This window comes from Piliocolobus tephrosceles, chromosome 17 (assembly GCF_002776525.5).
Source record: "Piliocolobus tephrosceles isolate RC106 chromosome 17, ASM277652v3, whole genome shotgun sequence".
Taxonomy (NCBI): Eukaryota; Metazoa; Chordata; class Mammalia; order Primates; family Cercopithecidae; genus Piliocolobus; species Piliocolobus tephrosceles.
In genome coordinates, this window is record NC_045450.1 from 69,539,298 (window position 1) to 69,565,045 (window position 25,748).

Here is a 25,748-nt window from a genome sequence, read left to right on the forward strand (position 1 = left end):
CAGGCACAGTGGCTCATGCCTGTAATCCCAGCACTTTGGGAGGCCAAGGCGGGTGCATCACTTGCGGCCAAGAGTTTGAGACCAGCCTGGCCAACTGGTGAAACCCCGTCTCTACTAAAAATACAAAAATTAGCTGGACATGGTGGCACACCCCTATAGACCCAGCTACTCGGGAGGCTGAGGCACAAGAATCGCTTGAACCTGGGAGGTAGAGGCTGCAATGAGCCAAGATTGCGCCATTGCACTCTGGCCTGGGTGACAGAGCGGGACTCTGTCTCAAAAATAAAAAAGAATAAATAAATAAATAAACAGTTGAGATACGCTTGCAGGTCTGGCTTTCTGACTTTTGCTTGGAATATATATTTACAAGGGAAACTGCAGAGCTAATGGATAGGATTGTTTTTAAGTCTTTCTTAAAGGTTTTCTTAAACATCAGAGTGATTTATGCTTCCATGAATAGCAGCACCATCATTGAGTATTACCCTATTAAAAAATCCTTGCAGGCCAGGCATGGTGGCTTGTGCCTGTAACCTCAACACTTTGGGAGGCCAAGGTGAGTGAATTGCTCAAGCCCAGGAATTCAAAACCAGCCTGGGCAACATGGCAAAACCCCCAAAATTAGCTGGATGGTGTTGTGCATACCTGTAGTCCCAGCTACTTGGGAGACTGAGGTGGGAGGATCACCTGAGCCCAGGAAGTTGAGGCTACAGTGAGCTGTGATCATTCTACTGCACTCCAGCCTGGGTGATGGAGTGAGACTCTATCTTGGGGTTATTTTGTTTGTTTGTTTTTTGAGACCGAGTCTTGCTCTGTTGCCCAGGCTGGAGTGCAGTGGCACAATCTTGGCTCACTGCAACCTCTGCCTCCTGGGTTCAAGTGATTTTCCTGCCTCAGCCTCCCAAGTAGCTGGGACCACAGGCACCTGTCACTACACTCAGCTAATGTTTGTAGTTTTAGTACAGACAGGGTTTTGCCATGTTGGCCAGGCTGCTCTCGAACTCCTGACCTCACGTGATCCGCCTACCTTGGCCTCCCAAAGTGCTGGGATTACAGGCGTGAGCCACCACATCTGGCCTTGTTTGTTTTTAATGGAAAAAAAAAAAAAAAAAGACTGTGGTTGACCTTCTATTTCTGTGGATTCAACCAGCCTCCGATTCAACCAACCTCAGATTCAATCAACTGCAGATCAAAAATATATATTTTTAAAGTGTATGGTATTATAATACAATGATAAAAAACTGGTACAAATTTTAAAAACAATACAGTGTAACAACTGTCTACATAGCATTTACCTTGTGGTAGGTATTGTAAGTAATCTAGAGATGCTTTAAAGCATATGGGAAAAGACCAAAGGTTATATGCAAATACTAGGACACTTTACATAAGGGACTCGAGGATCTGCAGACTTTGGTATCCTAGGGAAGTTCTGGAACCAATCCCCCATGGATACCGAGGGACAACTGTATTGTGCTTGTGTGAATATAAACTTCAGTCGGCGCCTGGGTAAACTCTGACTTGTCCAGAAACAATGGAATCCGCATAAATGAAGCTTTTCTCTATTTAGCAATAGAGCTATCGATGAAAAAAATGATAAACTCATTGTGAGATGTAATCAACATGCTTATCTCTGAACATCATTTTGTTTCTTCCTTGTCAGGTACCAGTGCCCAGCAGGCTGCCTGAACCACAAGGCGAAGATCTTTGGAACTCTGTTCTATGAAAGCGTGAGTGTGGCCAGTCCTCCTCTGCATGGCTTGTGTGGGATCCCATTGCATATGTTTAAAGCAGGTGGTTGGCTTTAGTAGGAGAAGATTTTCTTTCCACTCCTTAGTCAAGCCTGGCATTTCTAGAACTGGGGCGGGTGTATATTTATGGGCTTACAAACTAGCAAAGCCACTTTCGGGGACCGATCCTCCTGAAGGCCAGTCTCCGTCTTAGACGGAGCATTCGCACAGCGGACTAAGCGGGGAGAAGGGGCTGTTTGTCACTGTTCTTAGTTTGTAAAGCAACTCGGATGAGTTTTTAAGGTAAGCAACCCCAGGAACAAATGTGTGGTTATGGACAGAGGCGAGAGGCAGGAGCAGGGTGAGTTTTGGCTTGTCCTTCGGGCTTTTAGTGAGTTGAGGACAAATGTTTGGGTATTTCTGGTGAAACTTGCTGACAGAGGTTGAGAATATGACTCTGGTCTTCCCTCCCCTTCCCGCTAGTCGTCCAGCATATGCCGCACCGCCATCCACTACGGAGTCCTGGACGACAAGGGCGGCCTGGTGGACGTTACCAGGAACGGGAAGGTCCCCTTCTTCGTGAAGTCTGAGAGACACGGCGTGCAGTCCCTCAGGTAACTACTTTGTGATCGGGGCTCCGTGAAACGGCTTTCCTGTTTATGATGGTGTTGTTGAAAGTTTGAAAAGTATCACACAGGCCGGGCGTGGTGGCTCACACCTGCACTTCAGGAGGCCGAAGCAGGTGGATCACCTGAGGTCAGGAGTTCAAGACCAGCCTGACCAACATGGTGAAATTCCGTCTCTACTAAAAATACAAAATTTAGCCAGGAATGGTGGCACGCACCTGTAATCCCAGCTACTCTCAGGAGGCTGAGGCAGGAGAACCACCTGAGCCCAAGGTGGAGGTTGCAGTGAGCCAAGATAGTGTCACTGCACTCCAGCCTGGGCGACACAGCAAGACTCCGTCTCAAAAAAACAAAACAAAACAAAACACAAACCCGCAGCTCTAACTCTAATGCAAATGTGGTTTTATAATTTGATCATGATATTAATATAATAACTAACTTCCTTTATGATGTTTTTATCTTTTAAAAATTCGTTTATTTTGCAGCTGTGCTTAGATTAAATTTATCTTATATATTTGAAAACCATTATTCTTAGAAGGGGTCTATAGGCCTCACCAGGCTACCAGAGGAGTCCTTGATACAAAAAAAGTTAAGATACCCTGCTCTAGAACATTCTAAGAGCTCTCAGGCGATAGGAAACAAGTAGAAAATTGTCAAGTCAAGATTGCAAATAAGATAAGTATAGGAGCAAGTGTTCACTTGTAGAAGCGATTCTATTTGCGTTTACCTAATGGCTTTTTTTTTTTTCTCTTAACAGCAAATACAAACCTTCCAGCTCATTCATGGTGTCAAAAGTGAAAGGTAAGCTGGCCAGTCTCTTTTGCAACCATAATACCTGGGTTATCTCAGATTTTTGTGGAAATTTCACTTCCTTGAGTCACTGATTGAATGTTTATCCTGCCTGTGAACATTATGGTTCTCATCATTGTCAACGCTTTTTCAAGATGTCATTTCTTTAACCAGCTTCTAAGAATATCTGGACTTGAAATTGGCCCGAGATCACTGAACCAGAAACACAGGGCTGAGGTTGCCAGCTGAATGTCACAGATGTACTGACGCCTAGGGCTAGAGTGGCTGAGAGGTTTCACTGGGAGTGCCACTTTCTTTTTTTTTTTTTTGAGACGGAGTCTGGCTCTGTCGCCCAGGCTGGAGTGCAGTGGCCGGATCTTAGCTCACTGCAAGCTCCGCCTCCCAGGTTTACTCCATTCTCCTGCCTCCGCCTCCCAAGTAGCTGGGACTACAGGCGCCCGCCTGGTCGCCCGGCTAGTTTTTTGTATTCTTTAGTAGAGACGGGGTTTCACCGTATTAGCCAGGGTGGTCTCAATCTCCTGACCTTGTGATCCGCCCGTCTCAGCCTCCCAAAGTGCTAGGATTACAAGCTTGAGCCACCACGCCTGGCCAGGAGTGCCACTTTCTGTCAATTGGTAATGGCTACTTGGAGTGTTGTGTTAAGAAGGATTCTGAGGCCTCCATCTGGGCTCAGCAGAAAACAGAGCTTGATAGATTAGTAATGTCTGCCATGGACAAGAGAGGGAGGTAAAGGGAAGTGTGTGGCGCTTACTTGCCGTCTCTGGTCCAGCTTTTTACATTGCTCAGTGTATGTTCATTTGGAAGGTGGGATGCATGATGGGTGAGCACGCTCCAACCAGAAGTGAGGGGATGGGTCGTAGCTGCCCACACGGCGCCCTTGACTGGAATGATCTCAGGCAAGCAGGGATGTAGGAACCATTCCAGCTTCCTCCCCGGAGCTCTGCCAGCAGACCATGCCATTGTTTTGGGATTGCAACTCTTATCATTTGCCCTCCATGCAAAAGTTCTAGTTAGATATCTATATTAAAATATGTAGTAGCTTTTTTTCTTATTGCAAAAAGAATGCCTGTTTATTCCAGATAATTTAAACATGGAGTGGAACATTTTTTTTTTGTAATGATGACCTAAATTCCAGCAGCCAGAGATAACCATGGTGAACACTTTGGAAAATATTCCAGTTTATTTTCTCTAAGTATTAGAAGTATGTACATTGGTAATATATATGTTGATGACTTTTAAAACTTGAAATGCAGTTACATACAATTTGGTAACCTAATTTTTTTCTTAAGTAATTATGTGTCTGGCTGATGTAGTAGCTCATATCTGTAATCTCAGCACTTTGGGAGGCTGAGGCGGGAGGATTGCTTGAGCCCAGGAGTTTGAGACCAGCCCTGGCAACACAGTAAGACCCCGTCTCTACAAAAAATACACAAAATTAGCTGGGCAGGGTGGCACACACCTGTATCTCAGCTACTTCGGAGTCTGAGATGGGAGGGTTGCTTGAGCCTGGAAGCTCAAGGCTGCAGTGAGTCATGATCATGCCGCTATACTCCTCCTCCAGCCTGGGTGACAGAGCAAGACCCTGTCTCAAAAAAAAAAATATATATATATATATATATATGTGTGTGTGTGTGTGTTTGTGGAATATATTTCTGTGCCTTTAAATCAAGCTTGTCCAACCCACAGCCCATTGGCTGCATGTGGCCCTGGATGACTCTGAATATGGCCCAACACAAATTTGTAAACATGAGATTTATGCATGGACCTTTTTTTTTGTAGCTCATCAGCTATCATTAGTGTTAGTGTATTTTATGTGTAGCCCGAGACAATTCTTTCTCCAGTGTGGCCCAGGGAAGCCAAAAGACTGGACACCCTTGCTTTTTTATTTTTTTTGAGACAGAGTCTTGCTCTTCACCCAGGCTGGAGTGCAGTGGCACGATCTCAGCTCACTCCAACCTCCTCCTCATGGGTTCAAGAAATTCTCCTGCCTCAGCCTCCTGAATAGCTGGGATTACAGGTACCTGCCACCATGCCTGGCTAATTTTTTTTTTTTTTTTTTTTTTTTTTTTTGTAGACACAGGGTTTCGCCATGTTGGCCAGACTGGTCTTGAACTCCTGACCTCAGGTGATCTGCCCACCTGGGCCTCCCAAAGTGCTAGGATTACATGCCTGAGCCACCGTGCCTGGCCTAGACACCCTTGTTTTAAATGTTCTTTCAAACCTAATGTGAATGATCTCCCCATTGAATAGAAGTCCCTTGATGTACTAAACCAATCTCCTTTGTCGAATAGCTATGTAGAGCCATGGCCTGTTCAAGTGATAGACTGGACCAGCAGAGTTCAGCAAACGATGACTCATGGGTTAAATCCTGCCTATTGCCTGCTTTTGTAAATAAAGTCTTGTTGGAATACAGCTACACCTATTCATTCACACATCATCTATAGCTCCTCTCTACTACAGCAGCAGAATTGATTAATCTTGACATTGACCATAAGGACCACAAAGCCAAATATGTTTGCTCTATGGTCCTTTAAGAAAAAAGTTTGCCTGGTCGGGTGTGGTGGCTCATGCCTATAATCCCAGCATTTTGAGAGGCCGAGGCAGATGGATCACCTGAAGTCAGGAGTTTGAGACCAGCCTGGCCAACATGGTGAAGCCCCGTCTCTACTAAAAATACAAAAATTAGCCAGGCGTGGTGGCAGGCACCTGTAATCCCAGCTACTCGGGAGGTTGAAGTAGGAGAATTGCTTGAACCCGGGAGGTGAAGGTTGCAGTGAGCCAAGATCATGCCGTGGCACTTCAGCCTGGGCGACAGAGTGAGACTCCATCTCAAAAAAAGAGGCCGGGTGCTGTGGCTCCCACCTGTAATCCTAGCACTTTGGGAGGCTGAGGCGAGTGGATCACCTGAGGTCAGGAGTTCGAGACCAGCCTGGCCAACATGGTGAAATCCTATCTCTACTGAAAATAGAAAAAATAGCCAGGCGTGGTGGCGTGTGCCTGTAATCCCAGCTACTCGGGAGGCTGAGGCAGGAGAATCACTTGAACCCAGGGGTGGAGGTTGCAGTGAGCCAAGATCGTGCCATTGTACTCCAGCCTGGGCAAAAAGAGCAAAATTCTGTCTCAAAGAAAAAAAGAAAAAGAAAAAGTTTACCTAGCCCTGGACTAAATAAAGACATGCTGTCAAAGATCACAGGTGGCCAGTATTAGAACTGTTTCCTTACCTCTGTTGTTTAAACACAACAAATGACCTTGAAAAAACAAAGCCCCTCGCCCCTCAGCAGGGATGAATGTGCCTTGACTAACAGCAGGAGGTGGGTGGCACGTCAGCAAGAGCTCTAGAGCAGGCACCGGAAACCAGGGCTCCCACCTCAGTCCTGGGAGGCCTCCAGGGGCAGTCCCAGCTCTCTGAGCTCCCATTTCCTCATCTGCGTACTCAGAGTAACACCTGCTATGAGGAGCAAAGGCGATCAAGTCAGGAAAAGCTTCCAAATAAGACAGTCACCATTCAGATGAAAGGCACCATCAACCCCACAGAGAAACCACTGGGGATGACAACACCCTCCACCCGCAGACACACGCAGGCCGTGGGTTTGGTCTCATCTCTTGAGTGCCCCTAGGTGGGGTACGAGGAGCCTGCTGGGTCCTAGTCCCAGCTCTGTTCAAGGGCCCAGGCAACCCATAGGCCCTGGTAGTCTAGTGGCCCATTTCACAGCCCGGTAGCCTGAGGCCCAGGCATGCTGGGACCTGACCCTTTCCCCCTTGCTCCTGTTCACAGTGCAGGATTTGGACTGCTACACCACCGTTGCACAGCTGTGCCCTTTTGAAAAGCCAGCGACTCACTGCCCAAGGTAAGGCGGGCCTGATCTGTCATCTTTTCTATGCATGACGTTAGATGTAGCTTTTTAGGTTGGGTGAGGTGGCTTATGCCTGTAATCCCAGCACTTTGGGAGGCCGAGGCAGGTGGATCACTTGAGGCCAGGAGTTGGTGACCAGCCTGGCCAACATGGTGGAACCCCATTTCTACTAAATTAAAAAAAAATTAGTCAGCCATGGTGGTGGGTGCCTGTAATCCCATCTATTCGGGAAGCTGAGGCGGGAGAATTGCTTGAACCCGGGAGGCAGAGGTTGCAATGAGCTGAGATCAGGTCATTGTCCTCCAGCCTGGGTGACAAGAGTGAAACTCTGTCCCAAAATAAATAAAATAAAAATAAAAAATCAGCTTTATTGAGGTACATGATACCATCCACCCATTAGAAGTACACGATGTGGGCCGGGCGCGGTGGCTCAAGCCTGTAATCCCAGCACTTTGGGAGGCCGAGACGGGCGGATCACGAGGTCAGGAGATCGAGACCATCCTGGCGAACACGGTGAAACCCGGTCTCTACTAAAAAATACAAAAAAAACCTAGCCGGGCGAGGTGGCGGGCGCCTGTAGTCCCAGCTACTCGGGAGGCTGAGGCAGGAGAATGGTGTAAACCCGGGAGGCAGAGCTTGCAGTGAGCTGAGATCTGGCCACTGCACTCCAGCCTGGGCGACAGAGCGAGACTCTGTCTCAAAAAAAAAACAAAAAATAAAGAAGTACGCGGCCGGGCGGGGCAACGCATGCAGGGTCACAACCACCACCCATCAAAGCGTAGGACACTATCACCACCCCATGTCATTACTGCCCTGGTGGTCAGTCCCTCTCCCTCCACCTCCCAGCCACACCCCTGCCACCAGGGAGCTTCTTTCTGTTGCTCTGATTTTGCTTTTTCAGCAAAATTATGGCGCCGTGGTGGGGTGTGGTCCTGGGTGTCTGTGGCTTCTTTCAGTCTGTGTCACGTGTTGGAGACTCAGCCGTGTTGTGGAGTGTGTTTGTTTATTCTTTCAAATCCTTACGCAGCATTCCATTCTGTGGATACGTGACAACGGGTTCGTCCCAGGAATCAGTTCTACAGGCAGCTAACCCCAAATGACTGATCCGTGGAGGATGATGCCTCCCAGCATAAAATAAAGGGTGTCCTGGCAACACCTGTCACTGAAGTTCCTGGTAGATCCTGCTGGGAAGGGAACACAGGAAACATCCTCATATTTGAATGGGCTGAGGTGCCTTCTCAGATGGAAAAGGCCATGGGTCCCTGGGACGTCTCCACTTTATAGATGTTCCCCAGGGTTCAGATCATATAATGCATCTGTAATGCTAAGCTGCCTTTCAAACAGAGCCCACTTTCTGACTTAGCTCCATTGTAAAATTAGAAATAGAATGAGAGTCCCAGGACCCTGGGTTGAAATGCTCTGAGGATGAAGACATCTGCCTTGGAGGCTGGGTGGTGTGGCCTTCATGAGCCCTGATACTGGGCTGGAGACCTGTGGATTCTCCAAGTGCCAATAAGTGGTGACCCCAGGGTCTGAGCAGGGAAAGGCCTGGGAGGGCAGTGGTTGGGAGGGGCCCAGACTCCTTTCCCTTGGCCACCACCCCACTTCAGCCTTTCTCTGGGCCTCCACTGCCTCTGCACCATCATCTTGATCCCCCTTGAATGTTCAGTGGGGATAACAGCCTTTTAGTAGATTTTCCCTGAATATTAGAAAGAAGCAGAAGGAAAGAATTTCAGAAAATACAAACAGAAAAACTTGACAGAATACAGTATCCAAAATGTTCATTTCTGACCTGCCATTCCAAAAGAAGAAGTAGGAGAAAATGGAGAATGTTCTTAGACTCTCTCCAATTCTTTTTTTTTTTTTTTTTTCTTTGTTTTCGCGACCAAGTTTTGCTCTTGTTGCCCAGGCTGGAGTGCAGTGGCGCATCTTGGCTCACTGCAACCTCTGCCTCCCAGGTTCAAGCCATTCTCCTGCCTCAGCCTCCCTAGTAGCTGGGATTACAGGCCTGCACCACCATGCCTGGCTAATTTTGTATTTTTAGTAGAGATGAGGTTTCCCCATGTTGGCCAGGCTGGTCTCAAACTCCTGACCTCAGGTGATCCGCCTGCCTCGGCCTTCCAACGTGCTGGTGTCACAGTTGTGAGCCACCACACCTGGCCTTTTTTTTTTTTTTTTTTTTAATACACACACATACCCTTTCCCTCTACCCACTCATTTCCCTTCCTCCCCGCCCCTAAGAACTGCTTCTCAGTCCGTTTGCCAGGCCTTCTTCCTTCCCATGATCCTGCCCATCTGGGGCCCTATGCCTCCAGCTGCCATTTTGGTTTCTTGATCCCTGGGCTCCAGCCCACGGTGGACTGTTCCGGATAAACAAAGAAGATCTTTTCTTAAGTAAAGCCCGTGCTCTTTCCCAGCTTGAGTTTGTCAAACCACCCAGGGGTCACTCATTTCCAGTTTGAGGTGCTTTCCTCATCCCCTGGAGCATCTGTGGGGACTGACATGGAGTGATCTAACCCCTTCCACCGCAGGTTATCAGTGCCCCGTCCTTGGAAGATTCTGTGACTCAGTGAGGTGAGGGCCCTCCACCCTTTCCTCCTCCACACAGGGAAGCCGCCTTAGAAAAAGTCTCTCGATGCTAATCTCCGTAATGTACCCACAGTATGAACTGGCCAACACCCAAGAATGGGAGGGGCGGCCTCACAATTCCACACTCTTCTCTCTTAGATGTGTATTCCCTTTACTTTTTTGTTTATGCATGTCTTTTGTGGATGTGTATTTAAAATTAAAAAAAAATTTTTTTTTTAAATTCTATCTACACTGTTTTTAAAAATTCTATCTACACTGTTTAAGAGAAGCAAAAATATTAATATGTTTACCTCTGCTGAGGGGGGGAAGTATGGTTTTTTTTCTTAATGAGGAAAACTGTATGGCGGTTTCCTTTCGTCTAAGAGCTTAAATCTTGGAATTCAAATAAGGAGAGCCAGCTTAAGAAGTTTGGTTTTCTGTGCTCAGATCCATCACATAAATGCTTCCTGTTTTCCAGAGTCCGTTGTCCGGCATACTGTAAAGACGAGCCTTCCTACTGGGCTCCGGTGTTTGGAACCAACATCTACGCAGATGTGAGTAGGATGCATTTGCAACAACTGCCTCTCAAAGCCTGTTAAGACCTCAACATGCAAGCTCCAAAATCTGGATACTTGAGACTTTATTCCAGTGCCTCTTAGCTAAATTAATTAATTTATTTATTTATTTAGAGACGGAGTCTCACTCTGTTGCCCAGACTGGAGTGCAGTGGAGTAATCTTGGCTCACTGTAACCTCTGCCTCCCGGGTTCAAATGATTCCCATACCTCAGCCTCCCAAGTAACTGGGGTTACACAGTGCACCACCATGCCTGGCTAATTTTTGTATTTTTAGTAGAGACAGGGTTTCACCATGTTGGCCAGGCTGGTTTTGAACTCCCGACCTCAGATGATCCGCCCACCTCTGCTTCCCAAAGCACTGGGATTCCAGGTGTGAGTCACCGCAGCCAGCCAACCCCTTAGCTAAGTTTAGATCACTCATTTCTGCAAACATTGCCCCCATTTCCCCATTTCTAGAGATAGTAGTGCTTCCACCTACCTGTCCTCATGAATGTAGATTCAGGAGTGCCTGGCCTTACTCAAATGTTTTCATAGTTTGAAGGCTCTCATGCTTCAGACAGTTCGTTTTTCCAGCTATTTAGTCATCTTCCCAGCTCTCTGGATGCATTTATAGAAACTGGTCCACGCACTGTATTTCTTCTCAGTTATGCACACACCTAGCTAAGAGCACAAAGGCGATAATACAGACTACCCTAATTTACTGCTTGTTAATAGCACTCCTGTTATACGAGTCTCTTCCTCTATTTTTTCCCTCCGAATTTTAACCAGGGAGCTTTAGCCTGGTTTTTCTTAGGTGAATCCTGCAGAACATAGTCTGTTCCCTCTGGTTGTCCAGGGTTTGGGAACATGGTGACACAGACGCTGTGATTGTGGTCCCAGTTCTGCTGCCAGCAGGCTATGTGATCTTGCCAAGCTATTTCCTTGTGGTTGAATGGCCCAGAACTGGGATTATCAAATCCAGGGAATCTTCTAGATCTAAAATTCCGTGATTAGGGTAGCGTCATTCATCTCTAGCTAATGTTTTTTTTTTTTTATTTTCTGAATAGAGGCAGGGTCTCACTATGTTGCCCAGGCTGATCTCGAACTCCTGGGCTCGAGCGATCCCCCCTCCTTGGCCTCCCAAAGTGCTGGGATTATAGGGGTGAGCCACCGCACCCGGCCTGCAGATAGTGCTTTACTCAGCTGCTTGTCATCATCCCCTCCTTTACAGCTCTCCCCCACCTCCCCACCACCATCTTTGCCTCTGTCTGCATTAATTTGTTCCAGATTCCTGTAAATATGAGGTCACTGGGCTCTGTAAGGTCAAAGCAGGCTTCATGACTAAGCGTTTTCCCCCCATCTTTTTTCTTTCCTCTTTAAATGGGTCTTCTTTCCTTCTTGAAAGTGATTCAGCTGAAATTGAGTTATAAGAGTTAGAATTTTTATGAAGGAGTAAAATAATGTATGTCGATTATTACACCAAATGTTTGAACCAAATTCTACCATTAAGAGACAGAGGCTGAGGTTTTCAAATGATATAAAAATAAAGAGCTGGGCAAAGCTATCCCAGTCAAATACAAACACAGACATGAAAAGCAAGAGTGGCAATATTCCTCTCTGAAAAAGTGGAATTTAAAGTTAAATGTACTGAATGAGATAAAGTAATGTTACACAATGGCACAAAAAATACAATTTACTGGAAAAGGAATAAAAACTATACATACCAAACAATATAGCAGCTAAACCTATAAAACAAAACAAAAAAAAAAGCAAAAAAAAAAAAAGAAATGCAAGAACTTAATGGATGTTTGCAACAATAGAAGGCTACTTCCTTTTTTTTTTTTTTTTTTTTTGAGACAGAGTTCCGCTCCTGTCACCCAGGCTGGAGTGCAATGGCACAATCTCGGCTCACTGCAACCTCCCAGGTTCAAGCGATTCTCCTGCCTCAGCCTCCCAAGTAGCTGGAATTACAGGCACCTGCCACCACACCCAGCTAATTTTTGTATTTTTAGTAGAGATGGGGTTTCACCATGTTGGCCAGGCTGGTCTCGAACTCCTGACCTCAGATGAGCCATCCGCCTTGGCCTCCTAAAGTGCTGGGATTACCTACATGAGCCACTGCGCCCGGCCGGAAGGCTACCTTTTATTCAACACATACTGTGTTTTAGGTCCTTTAAAAACACCATTTCTAGGTATCTTTATCCTTATCCCTGTCGGAGGAAAACAAGGCTCATCGTAACCTGTCCAAATCCACGCAGTAAGCACGTGGCAAAGATGACAAACAGATGAAGATGTGTCCGGCTTTAGACTCTGCCCCTTCCCTGGTCTATCTTACCTTGCTTAATGTTACCTGCATTCATAGTTACACCGATATGAACAGGCATGAGGGTAAAGAGCTACGTACAGTCTTCATGAACAAGTGTCACTAGGATTTTGAGCTTTGGGGACCACAGTGCTCATGACAGGGCTTGACACAATCATTGTTTGTTGGAGGAATAAATCAGTGAAGACAGTGCAGTAGTCAGGACTTAAACAGCTCTTAAAAAAGGAAGAAAGAATGAAGCAGGGAAGAGGGAAGGAGACAAGGAGGGAAGGAAGAAAGCCACCTCCGTGTGAGAGGTTCTTTTCTGGCCTTAGTTTCTAGGTCACTGTATTCTGGGAAATGATGATGGCTTTTGGAAAATGTCTGTTTAGCTATGAGATTGATTTTGGGAGAGTTGCCTCCAGACCTTCAAAGGGCCTGTTCCTGCCTGTGGCTCCCGCCTGTTCACCAGGACTGCATTTCCTGGCAGACCCCTCGCTGTGTGGCGAGCTGCAGACAGAAGCATGGGGGTGTGGCCCAGGGAGCCGAGCCATGGCGGTGACATTTGCCAGTTGTGGGAAGCCGGGCAACCTTTCCCGTCCTCTGAACCTCAGTCTTCTGTCCTCCCCGTCCTCCGTGGTGCTTGGATACGTTCTCAGACTTGTGCACGTATCAGAATCCACCCCCGCGCCTCCCTGAGGGCTGGAGCAGATTTCCAGGCCTCGCCCTGGAATCATTCAGGATCAGCGGGGCCGGGTGAAGCCAGAGAATCTGCATTTCCAACAAGTTCCCAGGTGACCCTGCTGGTCTGGAACTGCATGTTGAGGACCCCTGGGCTGGCGAGGACAAGCCCTTGGGAGTTTTCTATTCTGGCGGTGGTGACTATGACAATCATGGTGGTGGCATTTGTCTTGACTGACACCTACTACGCATGTGCTGTGTGCCATCCTGCGTTAAGCCTGGGGTCTTATTTAATCTTTTTTTTTTTTTTTTTTTTGGGGACAGGGTCTCACTCTCTGTCACCCAGGCTGGAGTGCAGTGGCGTGACCTTGGCTCACTGCAACCTCCGCCTCCCGGGTTCAAGCAATTCTCCTGCCCCAGCCTCCCAAGTAGCTGGGATTACAGGCGTGCAGCACCACACCAAGCTAATCTTTGTATTTTTAGTAGAGATGGGGTTTCTCCATGTTGGCCAGGCTGGTCTCGAACTCCTGACCTCAAGTGATCTGTCTGCCTCTGCCTCCCAAAGTGCTGGGCTTACAGGTGTGAGCCACCGTGCTCAGCCCTTCTTTAATCTTCACAGGAGCCCTCTTCTTCCTCACTGTCATCACCCTGTGTAGGACAGTGGACAGACTGCTGGCTCCACGGCTCCACGCCGCAGTCCCGCCTCTGATCTTTATCAGCTGAGTGATTTGGGGCAAGGTGCGAGCCCCCGCCCCTCAGTCTGCCTGTCTGTTGAAAGGGAATGATAATGATGACACCTACCTGGTAGAGTTGTTGGGATCACTGTGTCAACGCACGTGAAATGCTTAGAACAAAGACGCCTGAAGATGTGACCTGATCTGCTTTATATGGAGAAAGGAGGGGCTTTGGGGTTCACACAGGTCATCCCAGGTCACACAGCCAGCAAGCGCTGGATGCAGGATTGGTTACCAACCGCATGGATATCAATTGTTAACAAACACTCAGGTATTCCTGTTGCAACAGGCCCTGAGAAAAGGAATTGGACGCCTTGTCCCGTTTCCTGAAGCCTGCTGAGAGGAGAGGTGTGGGAGGAAGGAAGGGAGAAAGGAAAGGTGTTTGCGTGGGAGATGTGCCTATTGATAACAGGGCCTGTGGCGTGAGAAAGATCCCGCCATGGGTGTGAGCTTTTCATACTGATGCCCTGCAGCTTGATGTTATCACAGAAAACTTTGTGTCACTTTTGTGTCCAGAAATCCTCCAGGGACTGAGTCAAAGCACCGCCTCTGGGGCTGCCTACCAGAACCTCTCGGCCGGTCTCAGCCAGGAGGGTGCCCCTCCCCCGCCAGGGCTTTTAGAGGTTGAGCTTGCGACACCGAAGGGATGGGTCCCTCCTGGCGTTCCATTGGGAAACAGTCTGGGCCTCGCTCCTGGTGCTGCAGCAGTTGGCAATGTGAGCAATGCTCAGAGAGACAGCCTGGAGGCCTTATTTCATCTTGTTGTTGTTGTTGGAAATGCAAATTCTCTGGCTCCCCTCGACCACTGATCCTGAATGCTGAGAGCGGGGCCTAGAAATCTGCTCCAGCCCTGGGGTAGCGGCGGGGGTGGATTCTGAAACCTGCACAAGTATGCGAACTTCTCCAGGCACCGAGGCCTCCGCCCGCTGTAAAGAACAATGAGCCTGATTGTGTTCACTTACCAAACTTGCCCCTTTTGAGAAGAATTCTAAAATGGTCACTTCATCTTCAAGTCTCCTCGCTTCTCTTTGAGTTAGATGCAAAGTTATTGCTCCTTAGTCCTTAGCCGGGCACAGAGCTCTCTGAGAATTAAGAAGTTGTGGATCTTTCCTCTGAAGGGGGAAAATGCGTCTCGGTTCAGGCAGGGAGGCTGGCCACCCCGGTTTGCCGAGGGCTGAGGGGTTTCCCGTGCCCTGTGCTCACACCAGCCCCTGCGGGTTCACAGCCTTCTGCCTGCAACTCCAGGGCCTCCCAGATACCCAGGACCCCGCTTTGGGCTAAGGAACCCCGCACTCATCCGCTTAGTTTATTTATTGAAAAAGTTGAAGACATGTTAGCGCAGGGATTTTAGAAAGTGGCCTTCAGTTACTCAGTAAACGAATCCTGGAAAGCAGGAAATCCACTTTTCACGTCTTTGATATGAATGTGTGTGTTGGCTCCACTTTTCTCTTTTGTTTTTTATTTTTCTGAATAGGCCTATGACTGTTAATGTGGGAATGTTGGATCCACTCTTTTTTTTAATTTTTTTGAAATGGGGTCTCGAGCTCTGTTGCACAGGCTGGAGTGCAGTGGTGCCATCGCAGCCCACTGCAGCCTCAACCTCCTGGGCTCAAGCGTTCCTCCCACCTCAGTCATCCATGTAGCTGGAACTACAGGCATGTGCCATGACGCCTGACTGACTTTTAAAATTTTTTGTAGAGACCAGGTCTCGCTATGTTGTCCAGGCTCATCTTGATCCATGCCCGGCTAATTTTTGTATTTTTAAAAGAGACAGGGTTTTGCCATGTTGGCCAGGCTGGTCTTGAACTCCTGACCTCAGGTGATCTGCCTGCCTCGGCCTCCCAAAGTCCTGGGATTACAGGTGTGAGCCACCGCACCCGGCCAAACTGGTATTTTCAAAGAATCCACCTCTGTTTATTCCCTCATGAATGAAACCTGGAACCTGGAACCTGCTAGATTGTGTTGTTTGTCACATTCAAAGGGCAGCTCAGGGTGCATTTTCCAGACAAACTGTCCTTTTACAGTGGATCCTGAGACACAGGCTCTCTTTGGCCTTAGCAATGCTTCCGGGACCCCCAGATGGACCGAGGACAGTGGTAAGGACAGGGGACAAAGGAGCTACGAGACTGTGCCGGGGACGGTGGTGGTCTGGCCTCTCTCTCGAGGGGTCACTGATTATTTCTGCAAAGGCTCCCCAAGCTTGGGTTTAGCTGCCCACTCCCTTCTCTGTTGTAGTTAAAAAATATATACAACATAAGCCGGGCAATGGCTCACACCTGTAATCCCGGCGTTTTGAGAGGCCAAGGTGGGAGGATCGTTTGAGGCCAGGAGTTTGAGACCAGCCTGAGCAACATGGTGAAACCCCATCTCTAAAGAAAATGGAAGAATTAGTCAGGCGTGGTGGTGCGTGCCTGCAGTCCCAGCTACGTGGGAAGCTGAGGTGGGAGGATCCCTTGAGCCCGGGAGGTCAAAGCTCTGCTGAGCCCAGATGGTATCACTGCACTCCAGCCTGGGTGACAAAGTGAGCCCCTGCCTCCCCGCAAAAAAAAATACGTAACATAAAACTTACGCGCTTAACCATTTTTAAGTGCACAGCTTAGTTGCGTTAAGCATATTCACGTTGTAATGGGTTAGACCTCCGGAACTGTTGCGTCTTGCAAATCTGAAACTCCGTACCCACTGAACTGCAATTTCCTACTTCCCTTCCGCCAACCCCGTACTTTCTGTCTCCATGAATTTGACTTCTTTGGATGCCTCCTATAAATGAAATCATCCCAGCTTCATCTTCTCCACCATGTCTTGCTCTTTTCTTGAAGGAGGTGCCAGCTTGGTGAACCAGTGGCTGGGACTTCATCTTCTCCCCGATGACCCCTGGGGTTCGGGTACTGTGCAGAGGGGAGGGTTTCAGAGGTGACAGAGCCCAGCCCTGCCCTCCGGCTGAGTGACCCATTGCTGGATGTTAAGCTTTCAGGCTCAAACCTGCTGGTGGTGGCTTCTGTCTGCACACTACACACGTGGGGAGGACAGAACACGGGAGCCTGCACCGTTCACCTCCCCACCCTTGACCCACAGAGCACCTGGGGGCTCAGTCCCCTGACAGCCACGGCCGTGACGTCACTCAGTTGTGAATGGAGGCAAGACTGGAGTCTGTCTTCCTGCTCTATAGACAATGGGTCCGGCTTTTCATCTTTCCTTAAATTAGCAAGTTGCTGCGGGGGACTGATGAGACGAGTCCATGAGCCTGGGTGAGCCTGTTGTCCAGACATCCGTGGTGCCATTCTCCTGGAGATTCTGTTTCCTATAAATTTGAAGTCAGGCCGGGTGCGGAGGCTCACGCCTGTAATCCCATTACTTTGGGAGGCCAAGGCGGGTGGATCACCTGAGGTCAGGAGTTCGAGACTAGCCTGACCAACATGGAGAAACCCTGTCTCTACTAAAAACACAATAGCCGGGCATGGTGGTGCATGCCTGTAATCCCAGCTACTTAAGAGACTGAGGCAGAAGAATCACTTGAACCCAGGAGGCAGAGGCTGCAGTAAGCTGAGATTGCACCATTGCACTCCAGCCTGGGCAATAAGAGCGAAATTCCATCTCAAAAAATAGATAGATAGATAGATAGATAGATAGATAGATAGATAGATAGATAGATAGATAAATTTGAAGTCATCAAACTTAAGGGACTTCATAAATCAGATCACTAGATCTACCCATAGTGGGGGACACTTTTGTGGACAGTGGTTAGAAGCTGTTCAGTTCCTATTACTGTTAGAATAAATCACCACAGACGTGGTGGCTTGAAGAAACCCAGGTTTATTATCTTTACAGTTCTGGAGGCCAGAAGTCCAATGTGGGTGTCACCAGGCTAAAATCAAGGTGGCAACAGGGCTGGTTCCTTCTAGAGGCTTCAAAGGAGAATCAGTTTTCTTGCCTTTTCCGGCTTCTAGAGGCCACCTGCATTCCTTGGCTCATGGCCTCTTATTCCATCTTCAAAACCAGCAATGGGGCTGGGTGCAGTGGCTCATGCCTGTCATCCCAGCACTTTGAGAGGCCAAGGCAGGAGGATTGCCTGAACCCAGGAGTTCAGGACCAATGTGAGCAACACAGCAAGACCTTGTCCCTACAAATAATTTGTAAAAGTTAGCCAGGTGTTGTGGTACACAACTGTAGTCCCAGCTACTTGCGAGGCTGAGGTGGGAGGACCCCTTGAGCCTGGAAGGTTTTATCACCAAGAAATTGAACTCCTTGATGATGTCAGAAAACAGCACATCCTGCCTCTGCATGGTACTCAGCTGCTCCCTTATACCTAGAATAGTCCAGAACCCACCCTGTGTCCAGTCTACACAGCATGAATGGCCCCTGCCCACACCTCCTGCCACGTTCTGCCTGACTCACTGTATTCCAGCCACCCCGTCTGTCTGTCTATTTCTTGGATGTGATGAGTTCACATCCACCCCAGGGCGTTTGCACGAGCCTTTCCCTCTGCCTGAGATGCTCTGTGCAGAGACGTTCCCATGGCTGTGACTGTTTCCTTTCTGTCATTCAGTCTTCCCTGAGCAGTTCCCCCTGATGAAACTACTCTCAGGTAGGCCCCCTCCACCCAGGCATTTAGCTGGTTTTGTTTTCTTCATAACCAACGCTATCTCATTTGTGTATTTATTTATTTGCTCACTTGACTCCATGAAGGCAAGGTCTTTATCTTGTTCCCTGCTGAATTCCCCCGGTTCCTAATACAGTGCCTGGCATACAATAGGTGCCTAGAAAACACTTGTTGAACGAATGAATGAATGCATAATGTCCAGTCTCTCTGGAGAGACCACTGAGGAATCAAGGTAGTGATGATTATTTCCTAGGGGTTGATGTGGTCGACACCCCACCAGCCAGGGCGCCCGGCAGTGAATGGTTGAGCCCCAGCTGGCTTGACCCGTGAACTGGAACCCCCATCCCTGACCACAGTCCCTCCTGTGCTTCCAGACCTCAAGCATCTGCAAGACAGCCGTGCACGCGGGGGTCATCAGCAACGAGAGCGGGGGTGACGTGGACGTGATGCCCGTGGATAAAAAGAAGACCTACGTGGGCTCGCTCAGGAACGGAGTTCAGTCTGAAAGGTAGGGCGGTGTTCTCCAACCTTTGACACCCAAGCCCGGCTGCTAATGGTCCCTCAGGGGGCCTGGGAGGAGATCCAGAGCCATTACCCTTTAAGATAAAACTCCGGTAGACTTGCGTGAATTCTTACCAGGACTCCCAGGTAAGAGCCGTCTTTGCTTTTCTCTTTCTTTTGTTTTTCAAAATAGGGAATGCTTTTCCCTACTATCACATTTGGGATTAAAAAAGAACTTTTTTTCCTATTATCAATGAACGTTTTTACAGAAAATTTAGAATCTCTAGGAACATCAGATAAGCCCGAAGATAAACAATCATCCGTAACTCATCAGCGGGGAGAATTACTGTGAGATTTCTTGGCGTGCGTCCTTCCGGTTGTTTTTCTTTGTGTGTGTGCATTTTTTTTTTCCCACAAAAAATGGGATCAAATGATAGTTACATACTAGTCATATAAAGCTACATCGTAATATAGTTACATAGAGGTAAATAAGATCAGGGAGCCTGGAATCCTACAGACTTGGGCCCCGTTTCTTACCAGCTTTGTGGCCCCGAGCAAGCCACCTGATTTCCTTGAGCCTCAGTTTTCTCATCTGTGAAATAGGGATAATAATAGACCCTGCCCCACAGGGCTGTTGGGAGGTGAACGGAGATGGTGCCTACCTAGTGCCTGGCAGTAAGAAGCACTCTGCAAATGAGGGTTATGTTGATTACTCCGTATTCCCACTCGAGACCATACCTTTATGGAAATCTACAACCATAAGTCATTGGTAGTGACTGCGAATGACTGTAGCATGCTTCTCTTCAGAGCTGGTGTAAGTCCTTTCCATCCCGGGGGGCAGATCCTCCCCTAGTAAGTAGCCTTCTCCGGGAATCTCTGCACACACTGTGATTGTTTCCTTAAATCCCTAGAAGTGGGCCGGTGTGCCGACTCAAGCCTCTAATCCCAGCACTGTGGGAGGCAGAGGTGGGTGGATCACCTGAGGTCAGGTGAGGCAGGAGAATCGCTTGAACCCGGGAGGTGGAGGCTGTAGTGAGCCAGGATTGCGCCACTGCACTCCAGCCTGGGCAACAAGAGCAAAAGTCTGTCTCAAAAAAAAGAAAAAAAAAAAAAAAGAAGGAAGTCCCTAGAAGTAAAATTCCCAAGTGGGGCCTTTCCCGAGTGTCCTTCAGAAAAGGCACTCAGCCTCCCGAGTAACTGGGATTACAGGCATGCGCCACCACCCCCCATTAATTTTTGTATTTTTACTAGAGATGGGGTTTCGCCATGTTGGCCAGGCTGGTCTCAAACTCCTGACCTCAGGTGATGCGCCTGGCTTGGCTTCCCAAAGTGCTGGGATTACAGGCATGAGCCACCGCACTGGGCCTCTGTGATTATCTCTTTAAAGATCTCCAAATACAGTCACATTCTGAGGTGCACTTGAGCGTTAGGACTTTTAGGACTTTAACATGTGGATTTTGAGGGACCACAGCGAGCTCATAACAGGGCAATGTTGAAGATTTCATATTTGAGGGCCGCTCTTTAGAGAAGGAATAAAATCAAGACTAAAATCAAGACAAGGCCCTGGGACCTTGGACACTTAAGCCTCCCTGCCTCCTGGAACACAGCCCCTGCTTCCACCGCCAGCCTCCTGGGCACTTTGAGCAGCGGGCTCACCCTGTGAAGACGCCACAGCGTCACTTGTACCCAGATCGTGCCCATTCTCCCCGGGACCCCTGCCCGGTGACTGTGCCATCGGCAGCCCCGAAGAGCCGGAGCAGACAGCTTCCACGTTTTCTCCTTCAGCACGTGCGGCCTTTGTTTGGGAAAAGCTTAATGAAGGGAAATTCCACTGATTTAATGGGAGGTAAATGAAGCAGCTGATTAGGAGGAATTTCCTGGCCAGGCTGGAAAGAAATCCCAGGGCATCAATTTACTGAGCTCTTTGTACCCTCTTTAAGAGAAAACAGTCTCCCTGAGCAGTGCAGCCAGCTGGGATTTGTTCCCTGTCGGGCTGATTCATGAGAACATCACGGCAGTGTCCTGTGGGCTGGGGACAGGGGCCTCATTGTGGGGCCCCATTGGTAGGCGCCTGGGGAGGGCAGGGACGGAGAGAAGGCCCCCGAAGCAGCTTCCCCACCCCCGCCGCTATCAGCCAGGGTTTGGGGGGCTGCCAGTCTTTCTCTCTTCCTGTGACACCCACCCAGATCGCCACTGTCGCTGTCTTTGTAGGTGTCTTCCAGGCATCCCTCCCAAGCACAGATGTCACTGGTGCCTTCTGCACTCTAGAAAGATTTTAGTGATTTTCTGCAGCATTTCCAGAGTTAAGACTTTGCTTCTCTTCCTTCTCGGACTCTCTGCTCCTCGTCCTGTGGACTGGCATCTGTGATAATGCTTGGTTTCAGCTTTTCTGTGCCTCAGTTTCCTCACTTATAAAGGGGGGGAATAATATGACCTGCCTCCTGGGGTGGTGGCAGGGCAGGAGGTCTCCAGGTGGGGTCCCCAGGCTGACAGTGTCCGTATCAAGCCAGAGCTTGTTGGAAAAGCACATCCTCCGGCCCCACGCAGCCCCGCCGAATCGGAATCTCCGTGGGGGCCCAGCAGCCTGTGTCTGAACAGGCCCTCCAGGGCGTTGTGAGCGTGACAGCCGCTGTTCTAAGAGTGACCCGAACCTGGCAAACCTGAAATGAGTCAGTCAGCACTCACGCCCCACCTTGCTCCAGCCTGGCTTGGGGGAGAGTGCAGAGCCTGTTAGATGTGGAAATAACAGCTCCATAGTTTCTGTTTCTTAGGGTTTCTGGACACATAGAGGGATTTTCAGTCATCCAACCCTTGAGATTCTCAGCCCTGAGTTGTCCAGTACAGTAGCCACCAGTGGTGGGTGCTCACTGAGACCTGGAACAGGCTTATCCTGAGCCCATTTGGAGATGTGCATAAGTGTGAAACACAAATCACATCTTCAAGATTTTATACCCATGACTCTGATATTATTTTGCTACTAAGAGTCATTCAGCGAGGAGTGGTGGCTCACACCTGTAATCCCAGCGCTTTGGGAGACCAAGACAGGCGGATCATCTAAGTTCAGGAGTTCAAGACCAGCCTGACCAATATTGTGAAACCCCATCTTTACTAAAAATACAAAATTAGCCGGGCGTGGTAGTGCACGCCTGTAATCCCAGCTACTCGAGAGGCTGAAGCAGGAGAATCGCTTGAAACCAGGAGTTGGAGGTTGCAGTGAGCCGAGATCACACCACTGCACTCCAGCCTGAGTGACAGAGCAAGACTCCATCTCAAAAAACAACAACAACAACAACAAAAAGAGTCATTCGTTTACTGAGTATTCATCGCACACCTGTGCTGGGACCCAGGGCACAGGTGATCAAGTCCACAGAACTCGTATCTCAGAAGGGGAGTGAGCACTGGAGCCCCCCCGCCCCCCCGCCAGCTGGTGGCCAGGACAGTACATGGCACCCACTGCGCTGAGGACGCTGCTCACCCACTCCCCGGTGGGGTCACCTCAGGCAGGCAGTCTCCCCAAGCCTTGGCGGCTCCTCTGTCTAATGGATCACCATGAGAATTATGTGAGAGAGTGTGTGCGAAACCCTCGGCTAGTGGCTCAGAGGAAGCGTGACGTAAAACCCAGGGGGGCCTGTTGCTGCAACCTCAAAAGATGCCATGGTTCTTTTCTCGTAGGGTCAGGTGGCTCAATCCTAAGAAATGGCCTACATGACTCATCTCTCAGGATAAGGGGTCAGGGATCTTCCAGGAATTCATTCTTTCATCCTGGCTTCCTTCCTTCCAACGCTCACTCCATGCAGGTATCATACACTTAGTGAGTACAGATAATGTCCCAGGTACCCAGGATCCCACAGGGAGCATAACAGTGGACCTCTGCCATCGTGGCATTTGCCATCTAGTGAGAAGACACAGTGCAGAAATGACAATGCCAGCGGCAGGGCCCAGGGGGTCACTGTTGTGGAGGGACGGTTCAGGGAGGCATCGAGAGGGCCAGTCTTACTGTCCAGAGGGGACTCAACATAGCTCTCGAGAGAACCCTGCAGAGACACCTGGGCATGGCCATGCCCTGTCCTTTCCTTATTTAGATGGGACCTCAGCCACCGTCTCTGCACAAAGCATGGGGCTGGGAAATTTCCCAGGAGCCTGTTCCCAATAGGGGCTGTGGAAACCCAGCCTGGAGCCAGAGGGTGGCTCTGTCCCTGATGGCTGCTGAGCCCTAGAGGGGTCACAGGCAGTCCCAAGGGAGATGCAGATGATGTATATACTGTGACCAGTTCACAGCAAACTGTGTTTTAAATGTAGGGAATCCTTCAATCACACAAACCACCAAAACCCCCAGACGGAGTTCTCAGCACGTGGGGCCAAAGTCAGTTCTGCTTCACAGTGGTTTTGGTTGAGCAATGATCCTCTTCTAGAAGAGGACTTCCTGGACGTTTCGAAAGGCAGCCATGCAGAAATGAGGCAACCTAAGAGACTAGCACCTGCTCTCTCACCCCCGCCTGCCAGGGTGGCAAAGGAAAGAAAAGACATCAGGAAGAGCTTTCAATACTGGGACGAAAGTGTCTGAATATTCTTCGGGAAATGCCGGACATCTGGATGGATGTCAGTTCAGAATTTTTGCTTAGACCAGAACCATTTTTAATACAGATTTTGCAAGAGATTGGGAAATATATCAACAATGATGGTGAGCATTCTTGCTCACTTGATGTTTTGAAATTTCACCTTTATACAAAGGTATACATGGGTGGACATCCATCTGAATTGCAAATTCATTCGCCTAACATGTACGGGCAGCCCCTGGGCTGGGGACTGGGGACACAGCCGGGAACAGAAGAGAAAAAATCCCTGTCCTCAGAGGGGTGTGGTCCTGCTGTAGCAAGTGCGGTGGAGATATGATGTGAGCATGCATGGAATTCTAAAGTTTCTAGAAACCAAAGGAAGAAGTAATGGAAGGGAAATTTTAGGATGCATTTTACTTATCCCAATATATCCATATTATTTCAATATGTAATCAATAGAAAATTATTATTAGAAATAAGAAATTTATGTTTTGTTTTGGATACAAGATCTTGGAGATCTGGTGTGTGTTTCACACTTATGCACATCTCCATTCGGACAAGCCCGTTTTGGGTCTCAGTGAGCACCCACGACTGGTGGCTACTTTATTAGACAACTCAGCACTGAGAATCTCAAGGGTCGGGTGACTGAAGATCTCACTATGTGTCCAGAAATCCTGAGAAACAGAAACTACTGAGCTATCATTTCCAGATCTAAGGAGCACTGCACTCTCCCCCAAGTCAGGCTATACCAAGGCTGGGATATGAGGTTCTCTCTGCTCAGGAGCTGCTGATAGCAGACAGGCGGGTGCCCATTCCCTCCACCCGAACTTCTACTGGCTCTGCACACATTAGCACATCTAATTCCCCAACAGCCCTGCAAGGTAGGAAATGTCATTAGCCCTATTTTATCATTAAAGAAAGGGAAGCACAGAGAGGTTAAGCAACTTGCCCAAGGTCACCCAGCCTACCAGGGGCAGAGCTGGGACCCAAACCTAGGCCACCTGTACCAGAATCCATGCTTTTAAGCAGCACTCCTGACGTCCTCAGCCTGCACAGGCCACTGAACTTGGGGCACAGACCCTTCCCAACAAGGGGCCAGGGAGAAACTTGAATGCCAAGATAAACTTGATCCTATCTTTACAATAGAAGAAATATATACTTATTATTTAAATAATACATCCAGAGAGCAAAAAGTGAGAGTCCCAACAGGTGCCCTGCTAACCGCAGTTAACTGCTGATTTATACCTTTTCTTGACCTGTTTTCCCCCCGTGCACATAAAACACACATAGAAATCAAAATAGAGATTGTGTTATACGTGCTAGTCTGAAACCTTTTCCCCCGAAGAATAATGATATATTTCATCAAATAAGATGAAGAAGTTTGACAGTTCCCTAGGGTGCGGGCTTTGTGAGGATAGTTCCCTCACCACGTGTGCATACCTGGCCTGCGCTCCCCACATTCCCACTTTGAAGGGAGGGTGAGGTTTAAGCCTAGCAGGGGCAATGGCATTTGTAGCTCCCGGCTACTGAGCACCTGCTGGATGCTCGCCTCTGGCCCAGGTACCTTCCTGGAGAGGCTCGTGGACTTTTTACAGTGTCCCTAAGGAGTGGGCACTTCGATGAACCCAGTTTACAGATGTGGAAACTGAGGCTCAAAGAAAAGGGTTAACCAGCCCAAGGTCCTAAAGATAAGCGCCAAACCTGTATCTGTCTAACTTTTAAATATTCCTGAGGGATCAGTAGAGGGGTGAGACTCTGGGAGAACAGGATTGGAATGCTTTTTTTTTTTTTTTTTTTTTTTTTTTGATGGAGTCTCCCTGTGTCGCTGAGGCTGGGGTGCAGCGGCGCGATCTCAGCTCACCGCAACCTCTGCCTCCTGGCTTCAAGTGATTGTTCTGCCTCAGCCTCCCGAGTAGCTGGAATTACAGGCACCTGCCACCACATCTGGCTAATTTTTTTTTTTTTTTTAAATATATGTTTAGTAGAGATGGGGTTTCACCATGTTGGCCAGGCTGGTCTCGAATTCCTGACCTCAAGTGATCCGCCCACCTCGGCCCCTCAAAGTGCTGGGATTACAGGTGTGAGCCACCGTGCCCAGCCAGGATTGGAATCCTTTAAAAAAAAAATTATAAAGAGAGAGAGACACACACAGATAACATACACAACACAGACACACACATACACACACAGACAGACACACACACAGATAACATACACAGACACAGACACACACATACAC

The 25,748-nt window shown here is 48.6% G+C and overlaps 1 protein-coding gene across 1 annotated transcript in view; it reads left to right on the top strand.

The window, feature by feature from the left end:
• Nucleotides 1-25,748, top strand: part of CRISPLD2 (cysteine rich secretory protein LCCL domain containing 2) — a 95,979-nt gene that overhangs the window by 56,775 nt on the left and 13,456 nt on the right. Inside the window, exons 9-14 of the mRNA XM_023226883.1 lie at nucleotides 1,658-1,724; nucleotides 2,208-2,338; nucleotides 3,108-3,151; nucleotides 6,936-7,008; nucleotides 10,061-10,136; nucleotides 18,827-18,960. Of these exons, the coding sequence (XP_023082651.1) occupies nucleotides 1,658-1,724; nucleotides 2,208-2,338; nucleotides 3,108-3,151; nucleotides 6,936-7,008; nucleotides 10,061-10,136; nucleotides 18,827-18,960 (525 nt within the window). The remainder of the gene's footprint in view (nucleotides 1-1,657; nucleotides 1,725-2,207; nucleotides 2,339-3,107; nucleotides 3,152-6,935; nucleotides 7,009-10,060; nucleotides 10,137-18,826; nucleotides 18,961-25,748) is intronic.